This window comes from Lampetra planeri, unplaced genomic scaffold (genome assembly GCF_965212315.1).
Source record: "Lampetra planeri unplaced genomic scaffold, kcLamPlan1.2.h2 scaffold_1451, whole genome shotgun sequence".
Lineage (NCBI taxonomy): Eukaryota > Metazoa > Chordata > Hyperoartia > Petromyzontiformes > Petromyzontidae > Lampetra > Lampetra planeri.
Window position 1 is genome coordinate 5154 of NW_027614174.1, and position 24094 is coordinate 29247.

Sequence of the window (24094 nt, forward strand, 5' to 3'; positions counted from 1 at the left end):
GAAATGCAGTTGATTAATAATAGTCTGGTGTGCCGTAATATAAAATATATATTCTCTATGTACAGGACGACAGTGCATATTTCACCAGCTGTGTTTGGACTGATCTTGGCTGTGCTCCGTTAGCCTGCCATGACTCTTGGCCTGATAGGAAAAGGATTTCTGCTTTCCTGAAGACATCTGAATTAAAATAGCTTTAAAAAAAAAAACAAAAACAAAAAAACTAGCGTGCACTCACTCATGTAGAGTGATCACACACATCTGTCAGCAAGCATACAGGAAAGCTGACATAATGCTTGCATGCATTTTAAAGACAATAATCCAAAAATAGATTGTTTTTTTGTCATTTGCGTTGACTCTTGGAACAGCCGTAAATAAAATGTTTTGTTCTTGCTTGTGTTTCCTCACAAGGCTGAAGGGTGGAGCTACTGGTGGAGCACAGGTTTAGCTCAGTGTTGACCAGGAGCCCTTCAGCGCTCTCCTCACATTCACCTTTGGGTGGAGAGGCATTTAAAGTAAATGAAGTTATTTAAACAGTTTCCCACTCTGGCAATCTCTGGGGTCAGAGGTTGAGAATGGGGACATCAAAGAGGTCACACAGGCCTTCCGTTTCATCCAGGTTGTATATGTAGTCGTGGTCACTCGGCGGTGGGGAAAGGCGGAGGAGGGGTGAAAACACTGAAGGGGAAATGGAAAGAAAAAAACAGTGAGATGATTAGAGCGGTCCATAAAGGATGGAAAGAGTCAAGAGACTTAGTAGAAACATTTCTTACATCATCACAACCAAACTTACCTTCTGATGACATCAGGTCATCCAGCAAATCTCCACTCATGATCTCTGCAAAAAGAGACATTTTGAGTGATAGTTTGAAAGGTTCAACAGACAGGAAACTGAGGAGTCTGTAATTATTGTACACCATTTACTGAATAGATTCACCTTTTGTTGGATCAAACATTTCAGAGAGCTCTTTGGGAAAGTCCAGCACTGGAGACAGAACAAAAGAATCCCATCAGATATATTGTTCCTTAATGATTAAGTATATTTAAAAAATGAATCACAAACGAGAAAGCTAATCAGCAACTCACACTCCGAGGGATCAGACTTAATTGGCTCAAACACTGCAGAGGCAGATGAGGATACGGATCCATCTAGCGAGGCAGATGACTGAAGCTGCTGAGTAACCGTTGCAGTTGTGTCTGTAGTTGGTGTCAGAGGTGTGGGGCTCCTCATTTCTAAGATTAAAAAGTGGTATGCAGTATGAGACAACTACAACAATGGTCACTTTAATTCATGCCATTACAAATGCCTCAATCAGTTTTAAGCCTAAGAATACAATGGAGGAGAGTATCGTTACAAGAATTCTAATAAACAGCCCAGTGTGCTCACAGGGCCTCTGTCCCTCCTTACCTGACACGGAGGATGTCTGCTGGGCTGCTATTGCTGATGTCGTGGCTGGAGCTACTTTAGGGGCCTGGAGGGTGCAAAGGTAGGATAAATTATGAATGTCACTACACACTTTTTAAGTGTTTTTTCATAATGTAATTTACCATTTTAATACAATTACAATTTCATGAAGGAAACCACAAAGAATGTGTATTGATCATTACATAGCTCTAATTGCAGAGAAAATCCCATATGTGTGTGGACCTGTGAGGCAGCAGCAGGCTGCAGGGAGGAAGATGTCTGTGCTGGGAGGCTCTGCAGGACGTCATCTGGAGGAGGGACAGGCAAAACAACAGGAGAGGCACTGGACGGGTCCTTGTTGACCAGCAAGACCTCAATGGGACCAGATGAACTCTTCAGTCGAATCTGGTATTTCCTTTGTCCATTAAGGACCTGGATACACACATACACACACTTGGGTCACACACTTAAAAAAACAACATGAGGTGTATTTGAGATAAATACAATATAGCATGACTTACAGCTTCTGGTATGGGCACCTCCAGTTGTGTGCCAATGGGTGCACGAATTGCTAAGAGTGTGTCACCTGTGGAAGAAGGAAAGACAAGTGAGAAGTGATGGAAACTGCTTTTGGTGGAGACTCTAAATTGAGGCACAGAAACTGAAAAAAACGTAACACCAATAATGTTGCATAATTACCTTTGAAAGCTCCACAGAGGTCTTCATGTTTTACATATGCCATAGTATGTATGTGTTAAGGGTCAATGTGTCCACTTCATGATGTTAAACTGACAGTACAGAGAGCCTCATTAAGAACACTGTGTTCCACAGAGCTGCCCGAGACTGTGGGGATGATATGCTCAGAATTATGCTCCATGATATGTCAGATGGTGCTGAGATTGTATAAGTGTGCCAAATCCTGTCAATATACTTACCCAATGAGTCGTTTTTGCAAAGAATAAGCTCTTGTGTACATGCACATGTGTACATGGCTATACCAATGTTTTTAGTTGTCAGTGTCAGACACCATGCTCATACAGTGTCAAAACGCTAGGACTGTTTTTGTGTCTGCAACACATGCACACATCAAAAAAAGATGCATCTGAGCAGCAGCTTTTGCGAATTTCAGTAGTTTATGTATCGGCCAGAAATAAGACCATGTGAATCATGGGACATATACTCAAACGAAATGAATTGAAATTTCTCCCTCATTTGCTTAACTGAGTGACTGTGCGTCAGAACTAGATGATCTACCGCAGAAGCAAACTGATGGCTGCTACAGCTTAACTGTGCCAAGAGTGAATAGTTTATTAATGTCACACCAACACTGCCTGTCGCATGAGCACTGAACTAGCTGCACTCACTTTGAGTTCAGAGCATCCACTTATCCTGAGGGCCTTATTGATGACATAGTATGTCTGTCTACAAATAAAGGGTACCATGATGTTTTAACACTTCAAAAGAAAGCTTTTGAAAAGGTGTGCAAGACAGGCACCGAGAAGAGGTAACTACTGGTGACAGGAGAAGCTAAGAAGTAGAAGTAAAAGTTTGGCTTAGTTTTGTTATGTTTTCAAGGACAATGATTTTGTTGTACCATTTGGAACTGGCAAGATTTTGGATTGTGAATCTAAGGGGGAAAAACATACAATTTCTGTCATAGCCATCCACAAGTGTGTACAGAGCAATATTTTCCTGATGTGTCTTTTTATATTTACTATTTCCACACAGATCATTCTGATGTGAAGGATATGGGCTGTTATTGGAGTCGTCTGTGACGTTCTTGATGCTCTGTTGGACCCAGACCCTCTGTTGGTCCAGCTCATGTTCCCGAAGGGCCAAGTCATCTAGCTCAGCTTTCAGATCAATCAGCTTATCAGCTATCTCCCTGGTGTTACATCCTGGACCTACACCCCTGAAACAAAAAGATAGACAGATACCATCAACAGCTCACAGAGACATCACTCCCTCAGTACAAAACATACTGTTTTTCCTTTCTCATTCTCATTCGTTTTTGTGTAGCTTCTCATCGGCAGTTCTTATCATTAGTTAGAGAAAACACTGATGTATATAAAAGGGAGTCAACAAAATGTATTTCTACAGCTGGGACTTGAGTCATGAGGTGCCAGGTCAACCAGGACAATTTACAAAGGCCTTTTTCTGCCAAAAATGCATCCTGTAATAAATGTTCAAGCATGAAAGCAAGCATCTTTACACCTTTCAGAAACAGAAATTCAGTGTGTACTAACTTCCACTGGATACTGTTCTTGGATTTTTTCTCTATCAGCCCGATTCCCTCCAGCACATTTGTGATGTCATAGATCCGTCGTTTCTGCCGCACTGCCAAAGTGTCCGCTGCCTGAAATTCAGGGTCAGAAAAACAAAAACAACCATTGATTTTTTTTTTCTTCATGACATGACGCTCTGAAATCTTAATAGCAACAACTAACATAAAACAGATGGGTAGACTGCTGTAATTATATAAAAAATAGTGTCAATTTAACTTCCTTCCTAGCTCATGTAGGCTTTGTCATCGTGTCCCACACTGGAGTCAAACGACAGGGTTAATTTACTGTCTACATAACATAATAATAATGAGTGGACTGGTGGCAGATGCCCCATTCTTAACGCTTTACTTATCTGTTATGACGGCTGTTTCCTTTTCTAAGAGCATCAACAAATACACACAGGAAAGAGGGTAGTTTCAGTTGTCAGTACAATTTATTATTACAGCTGTTTAATGGGGTGGAAAAATGCCACAAAAAACACAACACTAACAAACATTAGAACTATGACCTGAAAGAACTAACACTAAAGTCACGTGTTCTATTATGTCAGGCTGCTGTCAACTCACTGTGTCATTGACAAACAAAAACGAATTAAACTCCAAAATTTGATCGAAATGTGAAGCATGGTTGACAATGTTAGACTTGGCTAGAGGACAATTGATATGGTACTGGTTAAAACTAATAGATAAATCTAATCGTCTCCTCGAAATAAAGTGATAAAATTACTTTACTGTGACAATTGTTTTCGTCAAGGCGATTGTAACATTACTGTGCAACATACGTGTATATTAGGTTAGCGAATTTATAATTTATTCATGAATGAGAGTTGAGAAGAAAGTTGTTCATGTGTAAGGATGAAGCAGCGGTCACTCAGAGAGAGACCACAAAAGCTGACCCACTTATCATCCACTGAATCTGCAGGGGGCAGGCTGAAATAGAACTGGGTAATATTTTACAACTCCCTAACTTTTCATTGAATCGCTTTCAGAAGCGTGCAAAATACTTGACATTTAAGTAAAACTGCAGGTTAGAAAGAAACGTAAACAAACTACATGAGCATATGAGAATCAGTTGTACGGCGAAGCTAGGCTAACAGGCAGGTTAGCGAAAAAGCATGTAACCCAAAGACAGCGGGCAGGCTCAACATGACATGTGCTAGCTAGCGACAAAGACTGGGTTTCATGCTCACAGCTTTCAGGTCCAGTACTCCATCCTTTGCCTCTTGCAGCAAAGTTACAAACTTGGTCGTGAGAAGTCCCAGGCTCTTTTCATGCCTGCTCGGAGTCTGTGGTTGCAGCGAGTCCCCCATAGCTCCCAGTTCGCCTCTGTTACTGGCCGACTCAAGCTCCATCATCACTCGGGACCAGCTCTGTACTTCCCCTTGGCTCCACGACCAAACACAGCAAGCGAGCCCACGAAAGCACGTTAAAGCCCAGTAGTCTGATTGTAACTAGGACGGGGAAGCTTGCGGCAGACACCAAAGGTTAATAATGTAGCCCAACCTCGCTTTCTCAAAATTATTCCACCAAATCTTGCCGGGCAGAGTGAGTACGTTCAGTCAATGGGCGAACAAGCTTCGGTGGTTGAGGAGCCGTTGGCCACGCGAGGTATGACGGGATCGTTCAACCAGCAGAGGGAGTGTCTGACAGTTTCTATCTCATTTAAAAGCGTACAAAAGAACACGACAGTGCTTAAAAAAAAAGAATAAGTCCATATATTTTGCATCGTTTTGATCAACTGTACACATATAAAAATCGAATTTACAACAATAATACATAAGATGGCATTTTAATAGGCCAATATACAAGACTAGTGCACGGATGGTAGAGTGCAATTTATACACATGCCCTAATGTACTCTAACAGTTTAAGAACGAAAAATATAAGAGTGAAAGCGACAATCTGATGGACGATGTCGGACGTCTGTGTAAACGCGCATTAATACGATTTGATGAGTACTTTAGATGGTGGATACATGCGAATGTTGACATACTGTGCATAAAGATTTTTGACAACGTTAAAAGAAATCCGTCACAGTATAGCTTTGATTAAATGTTGTTTACACTACATGCTTCAAAATACTTTTACTTATTTTCCCCTTTTTGTTTAAACTGTACATGCTATTATTACACTACACTACATTTAAAAAAAATAATGTTTTCTTTGTTTTCATTCTCTTACATTGTATATTTGTTTGTGTAATTGTCGTCTTGTCTTTGAAATGTTTTGTTTTTTTTTTTATAAATTGGTTGGTCAAGTCAAGTATGACTTTCATTCATAAATAAAGCAGCACCTCCGACCTGCAGGGGGCGGTAGTGTCTGTGGAAGGGCGCTCATGTAAATTAAATTTGGAAGCATTACCTATGATTCCTTACTGTAACTGCGCGTTATACATTATTACGAGTCACCTAAAGACATAGATAGTTTTAACATATTAAGTTCCATACAGTGGATATCCGATGTAGTTTGAAAATATAACCGGACAGCAACGTATCGAAAGTGCTGTTGCTGTCACATGCTACACTCCGCTGCGGTCAGCTGACAGGACCAAAAACAACAGCGCTACCTTGCTGGATATTCTGCCCTCGTTCACACTCAGGTAACTGGACCTCTCATTCTGTTCAGTGTTCACCAAATACCAAAAAGGCTGTGTCTAGATGTAAATATATATTTTAAAATAAATGTGCTCTGTGACCAACGTCCATCGGCCTTAGCTAATCTGCTAGCTAACGTTCAACGACTCATTTCACTCACTTCACTTTCATTAATGAAAGATTAAAAATAACAAAATAGCGGATTTGTTTTTGTTAATAAACAATTAGCCTTATGCATGAAGCGAGTCATATGCTCGTTATTGTATAATATTCATAGCTCGGTGCATAAATAACAGCTGATAGTTTACTGTAATTGACAACTATGATCTGACAGCTGTTTTAAGTTATTAATGACATAAATCATGAATAAATATTGACGGGACTATATGAGTGTTGTCGATGGTGGGATAAGTTTGTTTGTTTTTCCTCAACAAGGTACTTTGGAAATGTAATTGGTCACATTTAGAAGTTACCCTGTTTTAAAGGCAATTGTAGAGTAACTATTTCAATTATCTTATCAAAGCAATGTAACTAATTACATCTTTCAACTCATGAATTAACGTCATTCAAATTCATCCCGATAAAGACTCATGACAAAAGTGACACTGGAAATAAAAGTGGAAAACATATACCATAGTATAGGTTTTTACAAAAATTGTTCAGATGTAGCTAAATGATATAAAGCTGTAATTTAAGTTCACATTTATCCCTATCCATTAATGTAACTGATTGCAGTTGTGTGTTTTTTCCAATTAAATTACTAAACACAGTGACATGTCCCTAACAGTGGAGAACCTAAGCACATTGCCAATGTAAACCACAGTACAAATGCATCACTGTCATTCATTAATCCCTTTATTTCCCTTTTTTCCGGCTTAGATCATGAAGAGGAACAAAGGCAAATCAAATATGGTCGAGAAGGAGTTTGTGTTTGAGTTTAGAGCTGGGAAACACAATTGCATTCTCAAAGTGCCCCTGCAGTTCCCTGTTCACGAAAACATCAGTGACCTTCACGGGCGCCTGATGCTGCTACATAAAATACCCTGCTACATAGAAAATGGTGAGCACTGTGTGTATTGTATCTGTATTCGTATCACAGTCTTGTTCAAATTTTGTTAAGTTCCATGTGATTACACTGTTGTTAATACTGTACATCAGGAATTGAATGTGCATAAATACACATTAACTTTTACATAACAGTAATTGTTCTTTTTAATCATTTGTAGTTTATTGGTGTTGACTCAGTATTTCTCATTACAATAATTTGATTGTGTAGTATATAATTACAAAGACTCCTGCATTCTGTCTGTTTGAAACCTCTGATCTGATCTGATCCAGCATGTTGCTTCAGCAGTGCACAGAAATGAAAACAAATCTATTTTCTTAAATACTGTTCTTGTAGAGTTGAAGGTGTCCCTGTCCAGCTTCATAGAGAAGACCACGACTGAGGATTATGACAGGGAGGCGGAGCTGGCCCTGCAGAGACTCACAACAGGAAATGTGGACATTAACCAACTCACCAATGCATGGACCAGATCTTATGTCGAGGTGATGATACATTTTCGAATGATGTTATGAGTGAAATATCAACTTTTTCTAGTTCTTATGTACTAGCAGCATTGGCCATAGCCCATTCAGATATGCTGTTGTAGGTTGCTGTAGGTTTAGATGTATTGTCCAATATGACACACTCACACTCTCAAATGGAACACAAACACAATAAGAATATGATACAATGCCACATTTATTGAAAGAAAACTTTTTGTATTGTGTGAGTATGATGTGTTTACTCAGTTATTTTACAATTCCAAAAGTCCAGATTCAGCATAAATGCAAGTAACTGAGAAACACAAACTGATTCTACTCATAAGTAATATAATGGGAAGATGGTTCTGTAAAATGTTGATAATTTGGATGATATGTTGGATACTTGGCCACACTTTTTTGATTATATATCCAATTCTCCATGTTTCTGCAGTTGAACAGATCAGCATTGCACAAGTGTTCTCACAGCGATCATGCATCACTACCGCAGACAGATGTAGAGCAACACCTTCACAAAATGATTATTCATGAGTTCTGAATCTTATGATGAGGGAAAAAAATCCATTACACAAACATTGCATTACATTTTGTGTCTCACTACCTCATGATTTTGTTTACACTTATATTTGTTTCTTTCCAAAATTTCTGATAGTTGTTCAAGACAGTTCAAAGACAAGTCATCACTTTTCACTTTGGATGAGTAGAAACTGAGCTGTCAGAGAGATGAAAGTGGACACTATCATATTTATAGCCTGCTGAATCCGGAGCTGGTATAAATAGTTTCAGATTCTACAGACCATCATGCTGTACCACAGAAGAGTATGAGTAGGGCCATGTAGGAGAAAAATATTTGAGAGAAGCAAGATTTTCAAAGTAGAAATTTCGAGAATAAAGTCAAAATTTCAAGTATAAAGTCGAAATATAATTTTGTGAATGAAGTCAAAACTTCGGCTTAAGTGCACAATGGAACAAAAAATCCTCCTGTCTCCTGGGTCGAATACTCTCCCATATGCTGGTCGATTGGTTACATCATTTTTCTGAGTGTACAGTGCAGTAAATCATTATAGACAAAGACAGTTTTTGTTTCATACAGTGATGAAATAGTCCACAGTGTTGGCATCTAATATGAATCCAGTCACCTTTAATGTCTTTTATCTCCTACCATTTTAGACTACCCTTGAGCATGCTAGACCTGAAGAGCCCAGTTGGGACGAGGATTTCGCTGATGTTTACCACGAGCTAATTCACTCTCCTGCCTCAGACACCCTTCTCAACCTGGAGCACAACTACTTTGTTCGAATCTCCGAGCTCATCAGTGAGAGAGACATGGAGATAAAGAAACTACAGGAGAGGTTTGTGTCAGGGTTTACCAGTTGGAAACTAGGACCTCCAGATGGGATGCACCATGTTACCCATCTGACGATTTCTTAGTAGTATTAAATGAATATAGTAATGCCACCATGAATTGTACACAGACACACACACACAAACACACGTCATAACAGAGTTGTCCAACAGGGTGCAGCAGAGGTCTACTCATCCGAAATAAAAATAATTTTCAAGAAATGGCACCAGTGAGCAGCCTAATGTTTTGTTTGATGGTGATAGAATGTTCATGCCCAATGAAAGATCAGCTTTCCACATCATAACCCAGGGAATTTAACAAGCCCCTGTGACAGACAGTCTGATAAAAGCAGTGTTCTCAAGGCCGTTTGTAGAACAGGGACACAACTGCTGACTGCATGTTGGTGAGTCTGTCAGGCTGGACAGGCAGCATGTACCCAGCATCCAAACATTCTACTTTGTATTAAGTTCTGCCTTGCATTTCCACATTAATGTCATCAGTCCACTGAATGTCTTCCTGTCTGGCAGGCAAGCAGCAGAAATGGACAAAGTGATGCATGAGCTGGGGAATACTTTGAGTGACCAGGATGTGAATGCAGTAGCCTCTCAACACTTTGATGCACAGCAGGTAAAAAGACGCTCGAGTCTGTTGTCTGAGCAGCTTTGACCCGGATGTGCCTTGATCTATGTGCAGAGGCACGATCCTCATTTCACCACAGATACATCAGAGCATCCAGCTAGTGGAATGTCCACTGACAGTTTGAAATGTGTCTAAACCATCTCAGCTCCCTGACTGTTGTTGACACTTTCTTCCCTGAGCAGGTGCTGGAGATAAAATGGGCCACTGAACTGAAGCAAGTGACGACTATTCAAAAGCAAGAATATCAGGAGTGGGTGATTAAACTGCATCAGGACCTACAAAAATCCAACAACAGCAGCAAAATTAAGTGAGTTGTGGGAAGACAGTTAACACCCATACACCCCTGTGCCGTGCTGTTTTTGCTCAGCCAGTGACAATGTCACCTACACTTACGGTCTGAGGGTGGATAGTCTTGGAAAACAGGACTGCAGACAGCTGTACCAGTGCTTATTAGTCATTAGAAGAAAATGGATCTGTGAACAAAGCAGCATATCTGCGTACATTAACATCAGCACAGTGGCTAGAGCTTGTCCAGGCTGGACTTCATCTCAGATTTTACTTTATTCGTGCAGTGATTATGAAACCTTAACCTGTTTGATAAACAGAGATTGATGGCAGATTTTATACATTGTTTATTAATCTCAAAAATGGAAATGTAAAGTGGCGTACCTTTTTGACATGAAACAAATGAACACAGCTTCACTGCTCTGCTGTTCAGACTGTTCTGCTGTCAGACGTCTCCTAGCCCTTTGAGCTTCATTTACATAGTAATTGAGATGTTCTCAGATGATCAGAAACCCATATTAGCTTTCTGTTAATCAGCTCGGCAGCATCTGCAATGGCAAAAAATGAAATGGTGTTTCCAGTCCAGCACAGCAAAATGGTCACTCTGGTAGTTTACATTTAGGTTAGTAAATCCATCAAAATCTGATGTGCATCATCTTGATTTATCGTCATGAACTTGATACTTTCTGCCTCCGCAGAGCATTCCAGGACATCCATGCACTTTGTTCTCATGTGTTAATGAAAGAAATGAATAATTGAAAGTATACTATGGACCTTAACTTTCTGCACCTTAACATCCTGGAATTTAGAATGTTTTGGTGACCTGAGAGTCATGTCTACAAGTAAAACATACTTTTTTAACCCAAATTCACGGAAGCCAAATGGTTTTGAATTATATGTATTATTTTACTACTTTATTGTTATTTTATGTTCACAATTTTATGTATCCCAAAGAGATGCTTCTCGAATGTCTGTAATGTTATCCTCAGTCCTTCTTCCTACTTCACCATCTTACTCATTCTGTCTTTGTTATTACATTAAATTCTGAATCAAATGTCCACAAAGAAACAATAGATTTACTGTTTTGTTCATATCTATAGTTGTTGACTCATCACTATGATTTGCAGTGAGGAGATAAAGATGCAGCCCAGCCATATGTCAGAGCTCACTGATTCTGGAGCGAGGATGTTTGAGGAGCAGCCTCTGCTGGAGGAGAGCTTCACCATCCACCTAGGTGCTTGACAACAGCAAAAACCTGTCTTGTGCACATGGCAAAGTGTTTACACCTGTTTGTTTGTCTGTTGACATTTATTTACCCAGTGTAGATAAACCAGTAATGGATTCTTATCTGTGCACAGATGAGTTACATGTTTTGAGTTTTTCCAGGGGCACAACTGAAGACAATGCACAACCTCCGGCTGGTCCGTGCAGATGTGCTGGATTTCTGTAAACATCGACGACATGGCGGTAGTGGAGCAAAGCTGCGGCGCCTACAGACAGCCCTTTCGCTTTACTCATCCTCACTTTGTGGCCTGGTGCTGTTAGTAGACAACAGGGTCAACTCCTACAGTGGCATCAAGAGAGGTACAATTGTATTTGATACTTACATTCACAGGAGCAGGTTTAATGCCGGAGTTACTCACATTCCTGTGCTGAATCAGATTTTGCTACAGTGGCGAAGGAGTGCACAGACTTCCACTTTCCCTGTCTGGAGGAGCAGCTGAAGGAGGTTCAGCAGGTGGTGCTGTATTCCCGAACCTTACGCAGCAGCAAGCAGAAAGACCAACCCGGTTAGTCTTTTGGCTGCTCCTTGGTTTTCACAGCAACCTCAACTGTAATGTACAGTAGAAATAACACCTTGCCTTGTATGTTATCAGTACAATTCTCAAGGAAACTTAAAATGTTATTTTTATTGTTTTATTATTGTTAGCTGTATTTGAATGCAGTATGCTTTTACTATTACAACTGTAAAATTAATTAAGAAATATTTAATGTGTAATTGTTCAAAACAGATCATATTAAATCCAATATAAATAAATAAATAAATAAGCTCCCGCACACTGTTCGCCTCATTTGCAAAGGAGAATTCTTTATTCACAACGCTTCACAACGTTACCGACCTTCCTCGGGTTATTTATTCATTTGTTTGTTTGTTTGTTTATTTATTTTTACAAACTGGGAGAGAGAAGTAGATAGGTTCACATCAGCAAATCAGGCTCCACTACATCATGATGACAGCATTTAAAACATCTGTGTCAAGATCAATGTTCTCCTTTGCAAATGAGGCGAACAGTGTGTGGGACACTTTTTTTTTGTCTGCCCTTGGTCTTCTACACAACTATTAACCTACACGTGTGCAAATGGTTTTCTTTTAGAATCTATTATGAATAAGATAAAACTTTGAAGCAAATTTAATCTACTTTCATTCACCCTGAAGCGTAAAGTTTAAAAGCCTTAAAAGGTTTTTGAAGCATGAAAAAACAAAAGTTCAAATTATTCTAAACGTTGTACACTTTACATATATTTTCAGCCAGTTTTCCCCCTTTTGCTTTGTTTGCAGAAACTGCTGTTTTTCATGTAACAATACTTACCTGGTATTGTCGTTGAGACACTACCAGGTCTCAATGATGAACTCATGACTAAACTACCCATGTTCATTTTTTTGTTAAAGCCCCTTTGAAATTTAAACAAGAGCCTGAAGCAGAAAACCATAACATGTAATACCATATTCAAAACACAACTTTTTTCTGATTAAGGGTTTCAGGTTTTTCAATCTTACATAAAAGGGGCTATAGTAAACTTGTATATACTCAGATGTGCGTAAGGAGGAGGGATGATAGGATGTTCAGGATTCCACCTAGGGTGTGTTGGAGTTCTGTGTACGCTGGAATGTCAACTGACTGGCTGGATTGGTAGATTAACAAATTTGGGTTCATCAGTGGGAGCTGCAGGATGCCAGGTATGATGCCTTATACTCGTCTCATTCAGCAAGTTGGACTTGTTCTCACAGACGGGGGAGTTAGAATCCTTCCCTGTACCCAACGATTCTTTTGATAATGCTTCACGAATAATGTCATGTATTGCTTTGCTTAACAGAGAAGCTGTTACATGAATCTACAGTAGTTACTGTTGCTGTTAAATGGCCAGAAATGTCCTATATATGTATTGTTTTGAAGTAAAAATACGAGCAAGGATAGAAGTACACATCTAAAAATATGCTTCAATTTATCAGAGTAATCTATATGAAACGGTGAGGCCTTTTAAGAAGAAGAAGGGAGACTGTGTCTACTTCCACGATGTGCACACTCTAACACTGTGCTCCACAGATCTTAGTCTGTGTGTAACACAGTTGGGTGTCTTGCTCAAGGGCACTCGGAATGTGTACAGAGGAAAGCACTGCTCCTTTTCATCGCATCCGTCTCTCCTGGAGGTTGATCCACCGATCAATAGATATATTTATCACAGTAACTATGGAATCCCCTCCTCTGTTGTGCGAACTTGTTTTATAACCTGTTCGTTCTGTTTGATTGACGCTTTATTGTTCAAACCTTTCGTCCTCACAGAGATTCCTCGGAATGGAGGTGATGACAAAAGTAAAAATGTTGAAAGAAATCTGTCCAACATTTTACCAGGTAACGGTTCTTGATCTTTGATAATCAGACCAGAGTCAGACAAAGAAACCACACACAATCCGATTATTATTGATCAATCCTACGTATGTTTCTTAATTCTGCCCTCTTTCTCGTCACACTCAGTCAGTGTACCTGTGTCTCCTCCTCTAGGGGAGTTCTATATCTCACGACATTCCAACCTGTCGGAGGTCCATGTTGTCTTCCACCTGTGTGTGGACGACAACGTGCGTTCGGGGAATATCACGGCTCGAGACCCTGCCATCATGGGCTTGAGGAACATCCTGAAGGTCTGCTGCACACATGACATCACCACTGTCACTGTTCCTCTGCTGCTGGTCCATGACATGTCTGAGGTAAGAGTAAGCTCTGACTTGCAGCACTTTCAGCTTCCAGCCCACACACTCAGAGGCTCACAGGAAGAATGTGGAACATGCTGACCAGCTATGAAACTACTCTTTACATCACGAGGTGACAGAGCAGCACCATGAAGAGTCCCAAAAGTGTACTATGAAAAACCTCATCTGGTCTTAAGAACTGTGGTGAACGCTAAACACATAAAAGATATTTTAGAGCATAATGAATTAGTTGTTTGGGTGTTTTGGTTTGGTGTGTTTTATTGAGAGAGTGTAGGATATCCAACACATGTCATTTCATCCCAGTATAGAGTACATCAGACTGAGGATTTTGGAAAAACATAAATAAAAGATGGCATTTGCAAAAGAAAAACCTCCCCGTCTCATTCACACAGTCACAAATTCCTGCTCTGGCTTCTTCCCCTGTTCATGCCCCTGCACTCCCCCTCGCTTTGGTCTAACCTGACACACAAGCTGTGGATTCAATCTACAAAGTAACCCTTCCCAGCTTTAAAAGTAACAGGACAAACTCCAGAGTCATGAACTCTTTGTTTATGTAGTACCTCAGTATGTATGTGTAGCAGCACCCTGGCCTCACACAGTAGGGCGAGTGTAACAGAGGGAGCTTTCAGCGCTTGGTGAACTGAGGTCAAGTGCAGATGAGGATAAATATACAACTTTTCCTTTATATTCCATTTTTGTTTTATTAGGTCTGCTAGAAATTATTAAAGTATATACATATGTGAGGAGGATCCCCTGAGACTGAATGTAAGCCTCTCATCCGCATACACGCAAATTTTCTGCTCAAAAGGGGCGTTGTTTACATGACCAAATTCTTGTACGTTTTGGAAGCTTCAGGAACCAGAGCATCCATAATTGATAGCTCTGGTTTCAAACCCTTCCATCTTTCATGTCCTTGTTTCAAATTTCACAAAGATGTTTGCCTGTTTGCACAAGCTTGAGCTCCTCTTTGGCCTTTAAAGCATTGACATGGTTTTTCTATATGAACCACTGCCTGCGACTAAAATAGACCAGGGTGGTGCCTCATGGTCTTAATTTGGATGCAGATTGTTTTCCTTTAGTGCAGTTGGAGGAAACTGAAGTCACATGAATAATAGGGACTACATGTCACTATGTAAATTAAAAACATTAAAAGGGTCTGATGTCATTAACTGTATGTCAAAAACGCGTCCATCTTCCTTAATGGATAACAACAGAACTGATCAGCCAACAGATGTGATCATTCTTTAATTTCAAAGAAGGTATATGCCTGCTGTTGGTTGTTGGCTCAATTTCACTTTATATTTCTCTTCTATCCAAAGGAAATGACCATACCTTGGTGTCTGAAAAGAGCTGAGTTGGTGTTCAAATGTGTCAAAGGTAAGATGAAACATTTGAAACAAATCGGTGAAGTCAAAGATCACGCTGTACAACTTCAGCGTGATATCTGAAGGTATAGGAAGAATATACTGGTGGTAGTAATGTGATATGTTGTGAACCTCTACTTTCGCATGACTTGTAAAACCTGTCTTTCAGTTTAAATATGCTTTTCTCATCATTACGTATTGATGTACTGAAAATATTTCTGTAGTTCCAGTTGGTTGATACAAAATAACACATTGATTATCACAAATTGATCATGTTGACCACAAAAGACTCTGAGATACAGTTTTATGTCCAGGTTTCATGATGGAAATGGCCTCGTGGGATGGAGGAATATCACGCACTGTTCAGTTTTCTTGTGCCAAAGGTAAGATCAGATTCAGTTTCCAACAAGTGATAAGTTCATCTGTTTGCTGAACTATGAATGAATACTGTGCGTTGTGTCGAAAAGTGGAAAAGTCCCATTGTAAATTAGAAATTACAGAAACACTGTGTGCTGCAATTGTGTATTACTAGTCTACCTTCCTCCCCATCAGTGAGCTGCTTTGAATCAGGTTAAAGCCTGGAACTGCCTACTCCTTTGTGTTTCGACAAAGCTGGCAAAAATACTGTACAGGTGCCAGGTATTAAAAACCATTTACCGCCCGCTGTTGGCTGCTTTGTGCGTAGGGAATCATAGCTCATTGTCATAGTGTCTGTTGAGTAATAGAGGCACACCTGATTTTGCAGTACACACCTTTGAATACAACCTTTGAGCTCGGTCACTCAGTCATTATCCAGGAGTTCACAATGGCTGCTTGTGTGTCGTAGATAATCACAATCATATATGTAATAACTTATCTCGGCATTTTTGTACACCATATTAGTTCATAGGATTAAAAAATACTGTAAATAGCACTGACTGATGATCGATAACAATAGTCATTTTACAGTGTACCAGTGCTCGCTAAGCCCACAGCTTCAGCATTCCCGTGAGAGTCATAATTGACTTAATTGACTCAGGTTATTCAGCATTCTTTTTACCAACCCTCCCCAAGACAAATACCATTTGTTGTTCAACAACAGTATCCAGTAAGGCTTGTCTGTTCACAAAAATTCCAAATCATTTTTCTAAGGCAAAAAAAATCTGTTGCATCTCACTAAATCTGACGTTTGTGTGTCACATTGTTTTTGTAAATGTATCTTAACTCCAGGAATGAATGGAAACTGGTTCCAAAGTGCCTGGACCTTTGGAAACGTGTTGCTCTGAGCTTATCATTTCATCATATAAAATATCATATAAATAAATCCCCAACTGTCAAGAAACCATATATGATACCTTCATTGGCTTGTAACAACAAATTTTTAAATTTAATTTTTTTTTTTTTTTTTTGTAATATCCTCTAATGAATTTAGCATTTCCAAGTATGGAGCTGTAGTTATTATCAGCTCTTGTACAATCAAAGACAAATTCAAATTGGTTTTGGTCACATTGAAATTCATCTTGAAGTGTTTCAGCCTGTATTTTGTGATGACACTGCGGTTGAACTCGTATGTAGTTTCTGTTTATGTGTGTAAATGGAAAAGTTCGGTAAAAATGCACACTTGAAAGCTGTCATTAACCCATTACACAGTGTCACATTTTGGATGATTACATTTTTTAATCCCTCTGCCTGAAATCAACTGCTGTGACTTTGCTTTAGTGTGTAATTTATCTACAAACTCATATTCTGTCTGATGTTAATACTCCATGTCATTCATTTGAATTACATTCAGGCACATTTCCAGTCGGGGCTTTTAAGCTATTCCAAGACTTAAAATCAATTCAGCTCATCAGAAAATCTGACGCATCTACGCTCAGAGTTGGCATCCGGAGGCTTGAAAGAGTTTCACAATCTCGCTTCTGTTAAGCGAGAACAGGAATATATATTGTAGGGTGACATTCTATCAGTCGGCCTCAGAGTCCTGGCCTTTATTTAGGTGGAGTGTACAGATTACACACAAAACCACAACAGTCAAATATCAAGAGCAGCAATGGTATGTCCACTGACGAGTCCTACCTGCAGGTCAGCGCAGTCAGCACTGACTTCACTACTCCACCTTAAGTTGTTGAAACAATGGGCAGCACAGGAGCCAGTAAAACGTGTTTGTACACATAAATTCCAATTGTGTTTCCTTTTGACACACCACATTTACACACATTCACACTCACATTTTTTCCCAGCATTTATAAGGAATGACTTTCTGTATCCTCTGCACTATGCCCTGTTTGTCTCTTTGTGTTGACAGAGTATCTCAGAGGAGATGTTCTACCAGTTAAGCAACATGCTGCCTCAGATCTTCCGTGTCTCCTCCACCCCTAACTCTAACATCGAAGCAGTGAAGAATGAACCACATTGCTTTCTCATGGCAGGATAGCTGTGACAAGCAAGTTTCTTTCCAAAACTCTTAAAGAGTAGGTGCAAAACAGATTTTAAGTGGTCGTTTTTATGTGATTCATAAATAAACCTCTTAATAGTTGCTGTCTTTAAAAAACTACAACTCATCTCGCTTTATGATGGGAATTGAGAATTGGATTCAAATTCCTTTTATCAATGCCAGTACATGTCAGACTTCATCTGAACGTGACACTTTGTCATTGGATCGTGGTTTCAAGGCACCCGTTGATGTGTGTATAGAGTGCTGCTCATTAACTACAGTGTAAAGCTCTTTACATCATTAGGCAGGTTGAAGGGAGGTATGATCTCAACAAAACTCAGACCTCTGCCATTTTTTTTGGGTTAAATTATGAAATAAAACGCTTGTGTCATCTCTTTGCAGTTTTGTAACCATAAGCATATTGTGACCCATCCACCACTCCAACCTGCCTCTTTATGACTGTTCATATTATCTGTCTTATTTTGGCATACGCATGAATTACTTTACATTTGAGTTGCTGACAGCTTGGTGCGTCTCTAAGGTGCCAAAGGGGGTACCCAAGCCTCTGTAACAGCAGATGACACTTTTCTTAACAACTAAGTGAAAAGGTGAAATATACACAGTCCCCCGGTAAACATGGTTTTACTGTTCATGTTTGACATTTCAAGGTATCCTCAGGCTCAGCTGAAGATGATCAGCAGCCTGTTTCAGAAAGCACGTTGAGTGAAAGTTTGTTTCCCTTGATATCTGTCAATTTATAGGAAAATGGACTTGAAAACTTGCAACGGTTTCCCCATTTCACTCACCTTGCTTTGTGAAACGGGCTTCAACTCGCCTCTCCAGGAGTAAAAATCTTGTGTTGAAACCCATATATTTCCTGTACATATCAAAACATCTTTATGTTTTAATAAAAACCTGATCATGGTGAGATTCAAAGTATGTCAGTCAGCATTTATCATTTCACTTGCTTGAACATACGCACTTGTGCAACATACGTACTTTGTCTAGCTCCTCTATATGTCCAAAAAATGTAAATGAGCATTTTTCCTGAGAGCTGTCAAAAACTCATTAGTGTCGCATTTTCGGATGATTGCATGTTTTTTTTTTTTCAACCATCTGCCAACAGTCCACAGCAGTGATTGGTGATTGATCTACACGTTCATATTCTGTCTGATGTTTTGTAATCCATGTCATTCACTGTAATTACATCCTTGGGCATCTTAAGCGGTGGCCATTAAGATGTTTCAATCAGTCTGAAATTAGCTCAACTGAGTGTGACAGGGCCACATTCAGATGTGGTATCTGCAGAGTGTTTGCTTTCTTGGCAGTGTCAGTATGATCGTCGCGTTTCTTCTGTTTTAAACACGTGCCTATTAAAAGCTTTGACAAACATTAACATTAATCACAAATTAGACATAGAAAGTTTGGGGCTTGTAAAACTAACAGAGATGTCTTCCCCATCAGTGGCCCTAGTTGGAGGATGGTGCACTCAACCACAGGAACATGATGAAAAGATATCTTTAGTCTGTGATAGTCTACAAGTGATAAAAATATTTTCAAAACCACTGCATATTAATGTTAATGGTAGACTGCATCCACTGAATGGATCAGCAGGGGACACGGTCATTAAAGAGCACATTTGTTGTTTTATTCTGACATTTAAAGAGATCAAAAGAGATCATTTAAAGAGATCATTTAAAAAAAATAAGAATCAACTTTAATTAATGTTGAAGTGCTGCCCCTGCATTTACAGCCAGTATGCTGGCGTTTGTTAACATGAAAAGGATGCCATAACATATTCCTTGGTTGGTTTCTGCTTCTGTGACGAAGCGATTATGGTCAGATTCTTCAGAATCTGTCATGAAGTGAAACAAGGTGAAATAAAGGCTGAGGAAACCGTTTTCATGTGTATGTGGTATGTGTAAAAGAACTACATGCTGGATGAAGGGCTGTAGAAGGAAAATACTCATGATAAACGATAGAACCTGTTACATTGTACAAAAATGATTTGTTCCTGTGATTTGTGAATGATTTTACCATCGCGTCAGATGTACTGAGACCGGAGAACTGCTTCACCATTGCATAAACAAATAAAATCTTAATATCATGTCTAAACATTATGAAACACGTTACAAACCAGTGATATTTGCCAGTTACATGTTGGAATGTATTATAATTCTTTCTTGTTGATTTAATCTAGTTCATAGCGCTGCGAAATGTATTTTACGATTGAGCGCTGGGTTTTATTTTGAAATCAGGATACGGAAATTGTAATTATCTCCAGGTGGCTTGACTGGGTTGTCAGTCACAGCTGGGTAGTTGGTCCTTCTCTGTCGGAGCCACATTGGAATGGAGAGAGCAAGTCACTGCACGGATTTCCATGAGCTGCTCGAAAACTTAGGTAAAGTTCACATCTACACATTCTTTTGAATGGGGCAATATGGCTGCGGCGAACCTGCACAACTTCTGCCTGCTGGCCTATCCGCTTACACCTATTGTTTGTAAATTAACGTGTGGTTTGTGGGATAAAACTTGAGTGTTGCTCGCTTGTGTCGGCGAACGTTTGGCCGCGGGGAATGAGCAGGCAGCGGGGTTAAATTTGGAACCGTACGTCGGCGTGAGGCAGTGTTTTTAGCTCACATGGATCCACAAGCTGTGGTTTCTTAGCTGCGCTGGACATGAAGGAGGGTGTTTGTTTTGAGCCTGCGGGCGGAAGGTGTATCGTTAGCCGGGAATAGCAGAGCAGCGTGGTGGCTTCTGGAAGTTTTTCTACCCTGCGTCGCGGTGTGCAGCGCTGCCACAATGTAACACTCTGAACACCGAACACCGAACCCCGAACCCCGAACCGATGCCAAGTGTCATGGTGGCAAAGCCTTTGCTTAGCCCGAAGCCGTCTACGGCCACACATTTCGTTCAACGTTCATTTTTTGGCGCTGTGCTGGTCAGACCCCCGCCGTTATGACACATGAATACCTCCTGTCGGGAAAGTTTCGGGGATACACAGCCTGCTTGGTGAACACATTAAAACCTGCCGATGAAACCGTGAGATGGAAACCTCCCGTTCACCAAAGTAAACGGGAGTTGCAAAGAATTTGCTGATCTGCCCTTGACTTTTTGCCACTTGGTCCAAGACTTTTCCCCATTGTGTGTATGACCAGAAACCCGAAACCTCTTAGATACTAGAACGAGGGTTTGAAAACTATCCTGTCTCTTGTAGTTGTGTGTTTATTAATGATGCACAGCATCTCCTTTTTGTAAAACAAGGGGACAAGGTCACTGTTTATTACTCACAGCGTTAATCCATATTGGACATACTTGCATTACACATTTGATTTCCTTACTTTTATATGATTTTATATGATATTTAGATTTTGCATACTTCTCACATGAAATTGCTGGGATTGTAACTACATTTTCTACAAAGTAAATTCTTCAGTGGAAAGCTGCAGCAGAGAGCAGGGTTGTCGTGCTTGTTGTTTTTTCCCTTGTACCCTGGCATGTTTCTTTAACCACCACATTGAGGACGAGGATAAGTCACAGTGATTCTGCCATAAAACAAAGACCATTTCCCCCTTTCCGTGGATTTCTGAAGTTTTTTATTCAATCTGGCTTGGAAGATAGACTCCGCTCTTTACGCCTGCTGCCCTCAGATGGCTCTCTCTTCACAGATTGGTGACAATGTCATGTTCACAGTCATCCAGAAAGCAGTCATTGTGATCAAACTGGTAAGGCAGGTCAGGTCTCATAGTAGCTGCATTCTTAGTTCTCACCACTGTGTTGCCCCAGGAGTACTGCTCCTCACTGTTTGTCTATTCCCCACTGGTAGAAATGCTGTTTCAATTAGGAGTCTGTAGGTAGACTAGCTGAGTGTTTTCCTACAGTCTAATACATCCCAGAGCCATGCGTAGGATTATCACCCTGCGTAGAGGACACCAAGCTACTTAGGCAGACTGAAGGCTTTGCAGTTTTAATCAGTCATAGGCTCTTTATCGTCCGTGAGGAGGGCCCTGTGCTTTCCATGTCTACCTGATTCCTCGATGCATCATGCTGGTTTGAAGACAGAGGATTAAATGGCGGGTGGGATTTTTAGCTACTTCTTCTCAATGGGAGTGGAAGGATTTTTAAAAATAGCATATTTTAAATATGCTATTTCTGGAACTCCACAAGAGCTGTTTTGTATAATTCACAGTTCAAAAATGTTTTATTGGCCCGATATGCTGCTCCTCAGTTCACTTTCAGAATGAAACAGCACCCCTTCCAAAAGAAACCATAATAACAATAAGCACAGTATTGTGAGACACACTAAATAATTAAAGCTGAAGAGAACTGAACATACATTAGAAAAAGATTGAAAAGAGCAGGTGGACAGGTGTGTCCTGATTACTGATAGGTGTGCTGTGCCTGGAGTGAATGACAGAACAGCAGCCTGTTGCAATGGTAGAATATATGACTGCAAATATAATGTTAAGAGCAGTTTGAAAGTCAAGCTTTTCATACTCAGGTGATACTTTTGCACACTGCATTGACACATCTATAAGACAAAAAGCGAAATCCCTCTTTTAGGCCAGGTGTCCGCCTCAAAGCTTTGTGTGCTGTGGTTACCCAGGTATCATGTGTAACTGCGAACAATCACAGGTATGCAATCTGTACAATGCCTGTGTCACATGGCAGACCGTGTGTGTGTGCGTGTGCGTGTGTGCGTGCGTGCGTGCGTGCGTGTGCGTGCGCCGCGCGTCACATTGAAAAATATGGTCCTGGAGAAAACTTAAGCAGGCGGTCAAGTCAGTGCTTCTCAGTGTCACTATATGTAACATCTACAATGATGACCGATCCAGACTAAAGATGGGTGGAGAAGCAGGGGGTTAGGGATACGATTGTGCCCTCTGGCCCATAGTCAGTGTTAAACTTAACAGGTTGCATTGTGACTCAACTCCACTTCATCCTGCTTTCCAAAGACAAACCAAAAAAAGGGGGGGGTCTGTTATTTTATGTTCTGTATTTTTTGTCCTTGGTGAACAAAAAAAGGAACACAACACCCTGCTGCAGAACCAGAAAATCTTGCAACTGCTGGATTGCACATCAGACCACCATAATTTACAAACGGCAGGGAAAGGGGCTGAATGTTGAACATGCTCTTTTTTTCCCCCAAATCTCAGTGAGGGCCGCAGAGGAGCTCAAATGTTTTTCTTCCCAGCTCTCTGCAGGCTGCAGGGTCAAAGTCCAAACAGCTTCCCTGTAATAGTGCTCTGTAGCCAGCTGGGCCACAGAGAAAGACCACTTACCACCCCCTTTATGGGCAAAAGCTGAAAGGAAAGATGACAGCTACCCCGCCACAAAGGAATGTCACCTTTGTGACATTATCATTCAGCTTTTTCATTGTTTTTGACATTTTGGCCACATTCTCAGGGTTGTTGTTGGGAGTTGTACATGTGATTTTTCTTTTCATGTTATGATTGGGGGGATTGTGATTCTAGGTTGGGTGGGGGTGACTATCAGCTCTTTGCCTTGGAATGTTTATTTTCTATAACAGCTATATCCATCTGTTCTTAAATCATTAAAACATACAAACTCCCTTTGCCTCCTGTGGGACATCACACATCTGGCTGTGTGATGTGCACAGATACAGATATGTCATGTTTCTCTTGGGATCATGGCAACTTTTAATTGGCAATAGAGGGTGTCAACATGTATGTTTTTTTAATATCTGGTCTGATATAGCACATTAATATATTCTATCTTCAGTCTGGCATAAAATTGCTCCATGTCATTGTGTGGGTACGTTGGCATTGCTTCAGTTTTCTATTTGCTCCACTAACTGCCTTTTCATTTTAATTGTAATTTGCTGCTTTGGATGTCGTGCACAAGTCCCCAACCCCCCCCCCCCCCCCCCCCCCCAATCTCAGACTAGTGAAATTTGCCAAGTTCTGAAAACAATTACAACTTTGGTAACATGCCAGTGTTAATCAGTTTGGGATGGCTGGAAAAAACAATTGTCTTTCTGTCCCTGAGATGTCTCTCTCTTGTCTTTCTGAACAGTTCAAAAATTACCGAATAATCATGGATATCGAGAATTAACATGTTCTTTAGTGAATCTAAAATCCTGTACCTTGTTTTATGCTTTCTAATGGTTGCCTAGCATTTGAGATTTTCTGGGATCCTCATCCATTGTCTGTATTGTCTGCTTTGAGGGCCTGTATCTCTGCAGGTTGTCCCTCGCAAGCAAATGCATAGATCC

At 40.3% G+C, this 24094-nt stretch overlaps 2 protein-coding genes across 3 annotated transcripts; one reads left to right on the forward strand and one right to left on the reverse strand.

Moving 5' to 3' along the window:
- Positions 1–559: 559 nt before the first annotated feature.
- Positions 560–5038, reverse strand: E2F4 (E2F transcription factor 4). Its single transcript, XM_078622331.1, has 11 exons — positions 4877–5038; positions 3649–3758; positions 3153–3314; positions 2102–2145; positions 1924–1988; positions 1655–1834; positions 1353–1424; positions 1084–1264; positions 935–982; positions 791–835; positions 560–675 (listed from the first exon to the last, which is right to left on the reverse strand). The coding sequence occupies exons 1-11, from the start codon at positions 5036–5038 to the stop codon at positions 560–562; spliced, it is 1185 nt and encodes a 394-aa protein (XP_078478457.1).
- A 2124-nt stretch (positions 5039–7162) lies between these two features.
- LOC144739371 (FERRY endosomal RAB5 effector complex subunit 3-like) lies at positions 7163–17804 on the forward strand. 2 transcript variants are annotated; one of them, XM_078622329.1, is made up of 14 exons: positions 7163–7340; positions 7683–7828; positions 8996–9177; positions 9698–9797; positions 9992–10116; positions 11222–11328; positions 11481–11678; positions 11756–11884; positions 13105–13112; positions 13660–13726; positions 13877–14079; positions 15402–15459; positions 15761–15829; positions 17731–17804. In XM_078622329.1, exons 1-14 carry the CDS (start codon positions 7163–7165, stop codon positions 17802–17804), a joined length of 1644 nt encoding a protein of 547 aa, XP_078478455.1. The 2 variants fall into 2 exon arrangements, with proteins under 2 accessions (XP_078478455.1, XP_078478456.1); XM_078622330.1 differs by lacking the exon at positions 11756–11884.
- Positions 17805–24094: the final 6290 nt, after the last annotated feature.

What these genes read in the sequence shown, in the direction of transcription:
- E2F4 (XM_078622331.1), bottom strand. Translation starts at nt 5,038, where the DNA reads ATGGAGCTTGAGTCGGCCAGTAACAGAGGCGAACTGGGAGCTATGGGG. An exon ending in GACGACTCCAATAACAGCCC is followed by an intron (nt 2,146 to 3,152) that starts ATATCCTTCACA and finishes ACACATACATAC; the next exon opens with TATGGCATATGTAAAACATG. An exon ending in TAAGTCTGATCCCTCGGAGT is followed by an intron (nt 983 to 1,083) that starts GTGAGTTGCTGA and finishes TTCTGTCTCCAG; the next exon opens with TGCTGGACTTTCCCAAAGAG.
- LOC144739371 (XM_078622329.1), top strand. Translation starts at nt 7,163, where the DNA reads ATGAAGAGGAACAAAGGCAAATCAAATATGGTCGAGAAGGAGTTTGTG. An exon ending in GAGCTTCACCATCCACCTAG is followed by an intron (nt 11,329 to 11,480) that starts GTGCTTGACAAC and finishes GAGTTTTTCCAG; the next exon opens with GGGCACAACTGAAGACAATG. An exon ending in TCAGTTTTCTTGTGCCAAAG is followed by an intron (nt 15,830 to 17,730) that starts GTAAGATCAGAT and finishes TTGTGTTGACAG; the next exon opens with AGTATCTCAGAGGAGATGTT.